Source organism: Lemur catta, chromosome 1 (assembly GCF_020740605.2).
Source record: "Lemur catta isolate mLemCat1 chromosome 1, mLemCat1.pri, whole genome shotgun sequence".
NCBI classification, from domain to species: Eukaryota; Metazoa; Chordata; class Mammalia; order Primates; family Lemuridae; genus Lemur; species Lemur catta.
Window position 1 is genome coordinate 120069137 of NC_059128.1, and position 9519 is coordinate 120078655.

A 9519-nucleotide genomic window follows, 5' to 3' on the forward strand; every position below is an offset into this window, starting at 1 on the left:
CAGGCAGGGAGAGGAAGGGGCCAGCGGGGCCTATAATTGGGGCCGAGGAAGTGGGACTGGATCCTTAGGGAGCCACGGGAGATGTTCAATCAAGGGGGTGTGAGTTGTCAGTTCAAAGGTAATTCAAGCAGCTAGCGCGGGAGTGGTCTAAATATGCTGGAACTCAAGGTTGGTCCTCGTGTTACAGTTCCCGACTTCTGCAGTTGCTGTGACAACCTCAAAAGACACGGTCTAAAAACAATAAACACCAGAAAGAGCAGAGACCCGCGGACCTTCCTGGGGTTGTGAACTACAACTCCCAGGAGACTTGGTGGGCGCGGCCTCCGCCCACTTCCGGATGTCACTTCCCGTCGCATCCAACCATCGGGCGGAGTTTTGCTCTCTCAACCGAACTTGATCACGAAGGGCGGGGGCGTGGTGGCCAATGGGCGCGTGAGTTAGCCGGACATGGCCAATGGGAGCACGCAGAGGCCATATTATGGGGACGGGGGTAGGGTGCGGACCAATGACGGAGGGGCGGTGGCGCCATCAGTATTGGTTGTGCTGTGGCTGGAAGTTACTGTGCGGCGGCGACTAAGAAGGCGGCTGTGGTGGCGGCGGCAGTGGCTGAGGCGGTGGCTGAGGCGGCGACGGAGGAAACAGAAGATGGTGAGGATGGCCGCCGGGCCCGTACTCCCTCTCCACTCGACAAAATGGCGCCGTGGGCCCACCCACCTCTAGTATCTCCCGAGGCCCTTCACCGCCCTGCCAGCCCCTTCAGGCCCGGCCCCGCCCCTCATTCTGACTTGTGACCTTCGACCCCCGGACCCTGCCTTGACCCTGCTGACCGCGCCCCAATCCCCTCTTCCGACCCCTGACCCTATCTAGGATTCCAGGCCCTGACAACTCATTCATTTCCGGGTCGCAGCTCCCCCGGGAAATCGCTTGGGGTGGGAATGGGGTCCCCTGAGACCTCCCAGCTCTGGCTTTGTCCTCAGCGCTCCGGACCTGGGCCTCTTCCGTTCGGGAGAGTTTGGGAGGCCAGCCTGGGCGTTGGGGCGAGGGGAGGGGGCTTGACATCTCGACATGCGGGGCTTTGTCGCCAAAGGAAGTGTGACATCTTCGACTGCCCCGTCCCCTCAGGGCCCTGACCCCACCCCCGCCATTCTGGGCCACCACCTGCCCCTAAGAGTGAACAACTCCATCTCTCCGATGCCCAGGGCCTGTCCCTGTTAAACCAGGGTAGTGATAGTCCGAACCTTATAGGGTTGTGACAGTTTAGGGAACTGATGTCGTAAAGGGCTTAGGACAGTGAATGCTTAACAGATGAGCTGGGCGACTCGGGGCTGATGACATCCTCTCCCAGCTTTCTCCTCATCTTGAAGTGGGAATAATCTGAAACTGGCTGTTGGGAGGTTAAAATCTCCTTTGGGGCACTCACTTGTGCTGGGATATGGGTCTTGTGCTTTGGGCATCGGCCTCCCCAACTGTAAAGTAGGACAGTGACCCAGCCTTAGAGTTGAGCTAAAGTCCCTCCCCAGCCCCCGACTGTTTGGCATCCTCAGGGCTGGCAGGGGTGATAGAGGTTCAGTTAAGATAAGTGAAGGGCCCATTGTCCCCTGACCTAGAGTCCCAGCCCACCATCCACAGTCCTTGGAATGTGGGGGGGGGAGTGGGCAAAGGAAGACTTCCTGTCAGAAGAAGGAAATAGAAAGTGGGTTCCTAGTGTGTGGGTCCCCGAGCCTGAGTGTTGTCCTTGACTCGTCGGTACAACTTCATTCCCCACACCCATCCTCACAAGAGGATTCTGTTGGCTGTGCACACAGAACACACCTGCAGCCATCCATAGCTTCCCACCCTGGTCCATGTGCTGCCACTGCCCTTACTTCCCCAGTCCCTGCCTGGGTGCCTGCACCAGCCTTTTCCCTGGTCTTCTTGCCTTGATCCCACACATTTGGCCTTCCGTAATTCACCTAATCCCAGAAGGGGCTTTTAAAGATGTAGATCAGATTGTACAACTTTCTAGCTTATAGAACACTTCAGGGGCTTCTAGCTCCACACCCTGTACCCCCAAGGCCCCTGCCCACCTCTGTGACTTCATCTGCACCCCTCTTCACCCCTCAGTCTATGAGCTCCAGCCACATTAGACATTTCACTTATAGTCACTCCATGTTCCACCACCCCAGGGCCTTTGCACCTGCTCCTCCTTCTGTCTGGAGTGCTCTTCCTCTTGTAAGTGAGGCCCATCCCAACTGCCAGAGGCTTCCATGTCTCTCCTCTGTTGGTACACTGTTTCTTTTCCTCCTCTCGCTTTGGGTCATTGGTGGGCTACCTGCAGTGGGACTGGCATATGGGTGTTCAGTGCATGTTTGCTGAGGCAGTAGATGGCTTCAGGGCCCAGCTGTGGCTGGGATTTGCTTGGCTGAGGTGAGGACTTCCTCTCATGTCTTGAGGCCTTGTTTTCCAGCTTAGCTGACAGAAAGGGTGCCCTCTATTCGGTCTTCATTCAGTTATTTGGCAGAAAGGCACTGATGCTCATAGCTGACCTCGCCAGGGCGCTCTGTGCAAAGCTTTCCCTGTGTTATCTTGTTGAGACTCAGAACAACCCCGCGCGGTGGCCCTATTGGAACGCCCCATTTCACAGGGGAGGCCAGCAGGCTGGGAGGTCATACGGGGAGGGCCCCAGCCAGCATTGAGTGCAGGAGGTCTGGGTTCCTGCACCTCTCAACACTCACCTGCCCAGCCCGCCGTGAGCCCCTCCAGGGGCCCAGGGTTGAGTCCTGCCCTCAGGGAGGTGCCAGCCCAGTGAGGGAGGTGGATGTGTAAACACATGACCTTGTCCGGGTGTGAGTGAGGCTCTGGAAGAGTCTCCTGAGTTGTGGGGAAGTGAAGGGGTCGGGGCGGGGGTTTGGCAGGTGTTTCCCACACAGAGAAAAGAGGGACATTCCTGGAGGGTGGCAGAAGGTGTGTGTGACAAGAGACCAGCAGGGGCCAAGCTGGGCCAGGACTGTGGAGGGGCACAGGGACCTCTTCTCACTCTTAAGATCTCAGCACCTGCATCACCACCTCGGAGCAGGCCAGACCTCTACCCTCCATTGTCCTAGGCCTTAAACGGTGCCCTAGAGGCACCCTGTCCCCATAGCTGCTTCCCCATTCACTGTGTGGCTGTTTGATCCACACCAGTGGCCCTGATGCAGTGGGTGCTCAGTGAGGCCAGGAGCAGGTCTGTTGAAGGTCACCCCACACCCCAGTGCCCTGGTACCTGGCCAGGGCCCGCCACATAGTACGGGCCCAAGAAAACCTTGCTGAATGAATGAAGCTAACCCCACAGTCTCTGGCTGAGTTGGGGCTGGGTCCTAGGATGGGAGCAGAGGCAGGTTTGAGGGACTTTGAGCTGTCCCCAGGGTAATAGGTCAGCCAGATGTGAGGGCCACGTCCTGGGTGGGAAGAGGAGGCCCACCCGGCCACATTCCAACTTCCCAGGCTGGCCCAGCAGAGGAGGGGCTGGACCTCACGGAGGTGAGGACACTGCTGCTCCTGCCTGTCCCCAGAGGGTAGTGGGAAATTGTCTGAACAGTAGCCTCCCCTAGGGCGGCTCTCTTGGGCCTCAGGGATGGAGATGGATTATCCCTCCTGCCCAGTAACCTGTAGGGCCTCCAAGCCCTCAATTTTTAGGCATGTTTCAGAACGGAAGGAGCTTGGGTTCTGAGGTTGGCCAGACCTGGGTTCAAATTGGCTCCCTTGTTTTCTTGCTGAGACTGGGTGACCTCAGATGGGTCACATGTAACCTCTCTGCCTCAGTCTCCTTGTCTTTGACAGGGAAGCACCACCTCCTGCCTGGTTAGGTCATGAGATTGTACATAGTGAGATGGGGTTCAGGAAGGCCCTGAGCCAGGACAGGGCATGGGGGACCCTATACTAGACATACCCCTCCCTGCCATCCCACCCCAGGCCTGACCAACAGTATCAGGTCAAAGAGGGCTTCTTGGCCAGGCGTGGTGGCTCACACCTGTAATCCTAGCACTGTGGGAGGCTGAGGCAGGAGGATGGCTTGAGCCCAGGTTGAGCAAGAGTGGGACCCAATCTCTACTAAAAATAGCAAAATTAGCTGGGTATGGTGGTGGCACCTGTAGTCCCAGCTACTCGGGAGGCTGAGGCAGGAGGATCCCTTGAGCCCAGGAGTTGGAGGTTGCAGTGAACTGTGATTGCGCCACTGCACTCTATCCCAGGCTACAAGAGTGAGACTCTGTCTCAAAAAAAAAAAAAAGCCTTCGGAAGAGTGAACAGATTCTGTTGTTGATGGCTACCTGGAGCCACCTGGACCTGAAAACTTGGGCAGCTGAGCCCCCTGCCCCAGGAAGCCACTGGCAGGGAGGGGACAGCCTGCTCCCTCTCAGGCTCTGGCCCTCTCCCCATGCCATGGACAAAGCATCCTCCCCTTACGTGGTAAGCTCAGGCATTGGGGCTAACTTCGGGGCGTGGGGACCCCATGAGCAGCCCCCAAGCTGACCAGTCACAGACCTGGTTACTTCAGTCTGCACGGTGTTTTCTAAAAAGCTGAGCTAGCTTTAAAAACCTGGAAAGAACACATTCAAACTTGGATTTCTGGGTTCACTCGGACATTGGAAGTTTGGCGAACGCTGAGCTCCTGTCTCTGCATGGCCAAGGCTCCATGGACCAGGCCTGGGCTCCCCGATCCCCGTTTACTGTCACCCTGGCCAGTGGGGTTTCTTTTGATGGACGAGTCTTTCTCCATCCTAGGTCTCTGTCGAAGGTGGACCTCATCATGGGCTCTTAGGAGGGCTCTGTCTCTGCTGCTTCCTTGCTCAGTGCGACTTTTAACAAGTGGCCCATTCTCTCCAAGCCTCAATTTCCCCACCCCTTGCCTAGTTATGGGGCTGTCATGAGGACTCCCCCAGGAGAATGTGCACTTGTCCCAGGTTGGTTACTTTTTTCTGGTCATGGCCATGCTCGTAGCAGCCAGCTCAGGGATGTGTTCTGGAAAACGTGACCCACAAAGAAAAGTGGGAAGAAGGAAACCAGAAGTCCCTGGGAGCCCGTCTCCTGTAGGTGCTCAAGGGATGACCCTGGATGTTGCCCGGTTCCTCACTTACCATCTTCTATATCTTCTAGGCAGATTTTTTGAAAGGTTTGCCTGTCTACAACAAAAGCAACTTTAGTAGATTTCATGCTGACTCCGTGTGCAAAGCTTCGGTGAGTGTGTGTTTTGGAGCTGGGAGGGGTTGGGGGAACTGCTGGGGGGCTAGTGGTGGCGTGTGTCCCCCGATCGGGGTGTTGGCCACAACTGAGGCTGAACTTCAAGCCAAGCCCCACCCCACATCCTTGTGTGTCTTCTAGTCTGCACTGAAGGGTAGGTGCTGAGTTGAGGGGTGAGGGGACCCCAGGCCCGCCTGCTCTCCTAACCCACCCCTTCTCAACCCTCCTGCAGAACCGACGTCCCTCAGTCTACCTGCCCACTCGAGAGTACCCGTCTGAACAGAGTAAGTGGCCTGTCGGTCTGTCCCATCCTGGCTGCTGAGGGCGGGGTCCAGAGACCACCACGTGGCAGGCAGAGGTGACCTCCAGCCCCGCCCAGGCCAGACTTAGCTCCGGTTCACGTTAGGCTACTGCAGGGTTGGGTGGGGGCGGCCTCGGGGGAGGTGCAGGAGGTGGCCTGTGGGGGCTTTGGGCTAGGGGTGCACATGCAGATGCTCATTTGCTCCCTCAGAGCAGCAGGAGACCAGTTTTCTGTGGGCTCCTTGGGGTGCCACACACGCTGGCATCCCTATCCAGCCCAGATGGGGCCGAGTTGGCCCTTGTGTACCGCTCATTAGCCCTGTCCCCTCCCATTCAGGTCAAGTCAGACAAGAACTTAGACCCTAAGATGAGTGTTGCTGGATTGAGAGGCAGCAGAGCAGAGGGTGACAGGGGCCTGGGGTGGGGACCCAGCCAGGCCTGGGGTAGGCAGCGAGGGGAAAGAGGTCCAGGTGGAGGGGCCCCTAGAGCAGGAGGACATGGTTGTGATGTTTTAACTGGTAAAAACGAATCCAAGCCAGCTACTCGGGAGGCTGAGGTGGGAGGCTCACTTGAGCCCAGGAGTACAGCCTGGGCAATATAACCCGACTCTGTCCCTTAAAAAAAAAAAAGAATCCATCCATTTGGACGTTGCTGGGTGGGATTCATGGTCACTGGACACTGCTGTGTAGTGCTGTGGTCCTGGTCCACCTGCAAAAACACCTGTGTGCTGGGGCTTGTCCCCCGCCCGAGGATGGGGTCTCCGCATGCAGGAAGCAGGGACCTGAGGGAGCAGCTGGCTCAGGCCTCCGAGTGGCCATGTGTGCACTCGGAAGTGAAATTGCTAGGCTTTTGGAAATCTCCCCAGGTGGGGCCACTGCCTTCCAGCCTTTGAAAGACTACTTAGGGCAGAGACAGGTCAGCAAGCAGGAAGCAGGGCCCGTCCAGGAGGCTGGACCACCGCAGCCAGCTCCTTTTGCTGCCTCTTCTGTGACTTTCTCTGTCTTTCCTCCTTAGTCATTGTGACAGAAAAGACAAACATCCTTCTGCGCTACCTACATCAGCAATGGGACAAAAAAGTAAGGCGTGCGGGTTCCGGTGCTGGGACTGGGGAAAAGAGACGTGGTGCCCTGCAGAGGGTTCTGAGTGGGGGAAGCACTCAGGCAGCCTGTGTGGGGCTTTGAGGGCTGAGTAGGTGTTCACCAGGCAATCCAGGGGAGGGAAGAGCGTGCCCCGCTCCAAGGCTGTGGTGCTGAGGAGGCTGGAGGCCAGGCCTCCTGCAGCCCTGGCATTAGGTAGACTTTATTGGTGTGACCTAGAATCTTCTCTGAATGGTGAAATGTATACATGCGGTTAAAAATCTAGGGGATACGAGAGTGTGTGACTGCGGTGAAGTCATCTTCCCCAGGCTCTGGTGTCCCGCCCGCCCCCGCTACCCAGAGGTTGCCTTTCTGACAGACAGGACTTTTTTTTCCAGTGGAAATGTCTGCATGTTGTTCTGTAATATGGTCAGTTTGTTTTTTCACCTAACATTGAACGCTGGACAGCGACCTGCCCTGGGCAAGGTTGGAAGGGGACCCTGTGATGAAATGACTGCTTCCGAAAATCCAGGCTGCCTGGCTCAACCCCTATCCTCCTCCCCAGCCCCACAGGCTTTGACGCCCCCAGCAGGGAAGGGAGATTTTCCCAAACCTGAGTACTTCCCTCCTCCATGGCGGCTCCTGGGGCCAGGGGGATCAGTGGATCGTGCTCCAAGTGTTTGAGAAGCCGGCCGTGCATGGGCCCTTGTGACGGTGATGGTGACTCCCCACGGTGCCCAGGAAGTGCCTGCCTGTCCCTGGCTGTGGATCCAGGGCTTGCTCTGGGCAGGGCTTAACCGGCAGGTCCTGGTGGCAGGAGGGGCTGCTCAGCCAGGGTCCCTAGGTCACGTTGTCTACTCCACACCCAGGTCAGTGACGCCACTGCAGGGGTGTAGGCTGGCGTTGGGACTCATAGCCCTGTCTTCCCCTGTCCCCAGAATGCTGCCAAGAAGAGAGACCAGGAGCAAGTGGAGCTTGAAGGCGAGAGCTCAGCACCGCCCCGAAAGGTGGCTCGGACCGACAGCCCAGACATGCACGAGGACACTTAAGACTCACTCCCTACGGGGGCCTCTACCCTGTCTGCTCACCTGCCCACCTGCCCACGTGTGTAAGCGCCCCGCCCACCTCCCCGCCGGCCCCCGCACACCCACCGTCCACATCACTTCCAACCTCATAGGAGCCGATGTATTTATTTTCCTTGAGTTTTTATTTATGCTGTAACATGTATCAAGCGTTGGTTAAAGGGGATGTCAGGCCCAGTAGTGTGATGTTGGTAGATGCTTTTCAAAGAAAACAATAACATTGTTCCTCACCGCCCCCCATCACTCACCCCCTCCTGCCCCCCTGTTCTCCTCCAGAGAACCAGAGTGTGTCTGTGAGGGTCTCGCGCTGGGGGCTGTGCTGCAGCCGGGCAGCAGGGTTGGGGGCCGGGGGACCCGGCTCACCTGGACAGCTGAGCAGCCTTCTACCCCCACCCACCGGTTCAGGCCTCTGAGACTCGGCCTTGTCTCACGCTCCACCAGGAACTATTCCGTGCCCAGACCTCACTCTGAGTGTGTGTGCGGGGAGCATCGGCCTTTCCGGATCTTTCTCCTAAGTCATTTTATCATGGACTAGTGCGTGCTCCGTGTCCACCCCAATAAAAGGATCTTTCCTACTCGACCTTGAGTCTTTGCTCCACACACCTTGGCCCCAGAGGACGGAGACCTCGAGAGTCGTCCTGTCATCACCAAGAGGAGAGAGAAGGGGCCCCCGTGCCGGGGCCCTGGGGACCCCCAGCTGGATTCTCTGGTGGGCTTGCTGCGGCCACCACGCTCAAGGCCAAGACCCGCCTGGACCAGCCCCTCCACCTCCCCTGTCACGGTATCCCTGATGACCAGGTCATCCTTGAGAGATGGTCGGTGGCACTGAGGATGGAGCTGTGGTCAGTCCTGTGCTCAGGACACAGCCGAGCAGGGCAGCATGCCCACCAGCCACTGCAGAGACGGCCCAGCCTTGCCTGGGGTCTTGGGGGCTCTGCTGGTCCCACGAGGCATGGCGACAGCAGAGATGGCATTTGGCACGTGTGGCCAGCCAGCCCGAGTGGTCTGGCCTCACTGCCCCTGGGTCAGAGAGGAGGTATACCAAGTGCCATGGCCACTCATGGGGACCCTCCTCCCCCAGCTGGGCTGGGTTTGGGGCTGAGCTGGGGGATGTAGGGGCGTTGAGACTCTGGGCCTCAGTACTGGGGCCTTGGGATGGTGAGTGTCGTGGCCTCAGAGCTACAGGAGATGCCGGGCTGGGGAAGGGGCGCCCACCCCACATTACCACTGTGGAGGGCCCTGCCCAGTTCTCCTGGGGCGGTGCTGGGGTTGGTTCCTGTCATCACACAGGGAGTAGCTGAGCCAGCCCCGGCCCAGTGCAATCACCCAGCTGTGCCGTGGGGACAAGTGGCTTTGCCTCCAAGCTGCCATTGGTGTCTACACTGTGGGTCCTGTCTGTGGTCATACGGCAGGTGCTCAGGAAGCGCGAGCTTGGCTGCTGGTAGTGGTGCCAGTTGGGGCTGAGCTCCCCTGAGGCTCACGGACCAGCTGGGAATGCCCAGTCCCAGGGCTTGGTCTGGCCCTGGACAGGCTTGTGGTATCACCGTTCGTTAGTGACTGAAATTGTGGGACTTCGGCTTCGAAGGCCAGGGGCCAGAGTGGGAACAAGCGGCAGCCTCACCCATCCCCTTGGCTTGCCCAGGCCTCTCCAGCCCCCAGAACCCGCTTTGAGGGGCTGGGTCCCGTCTCCTGGGGCTTCTGTCTGCCCCTGGCTCTGCCATAGCTGCCAGGTGGCCCTTCCTTCCCCTCTCCTGCCTCGGCTCCCTTGGATGGGGGTCCCAGGCCATGTCCCACCTATGCCTCCCTATTGCCTCCCCCTACAACTCCTGGACCGGTCGTGACAGACCCCTGGGCACATGCCCTCC

General features: G+C 58.4%; 1 protein-coding gene across 4 annotated transcripts; it reads left to right on the forward strand.

Annotated features, from left to right (window-relative positions):
• The first annotated feature begins 491 nt into the window (after positions 1-491).
• Positions 492-8234, forward strand: DDA1 (DET1 and DDB1 associated 1). Of its 4 annotated transcripts, none has more exons than XM_045553023.1 (6): positions 492-648; positions 5113-5193; positions 5429-5480; positions 6511-6572; positions 7511-7680; positions 7931-8234. In XM_045553023.1, exons 1-5 carry the CDS (start codon positions 646-648, stop codon positions 7619-7621), a joined length of 309 nt encoding a protein of 102 aa, XP_045408979.1. In that variant the 5' UTR covers positions 492-645; the 3' UTR covers positions 7622-7680; positions 7931-8234. The 4 variants fall into 4 exon arrangements, with proteins under 4 accessions (XP_045408979.1, XP_045408988.1, XP_045408997.1 ...); XM_045553032.1 differs by having other exon boundaries at positions 8096-8234; XM_045553041.1 differs by having other exon boundaries at positions 7511-7676; positions 8096-8234.
• Positions 8235-9519: the final 1285 nt, after the last annotated feature.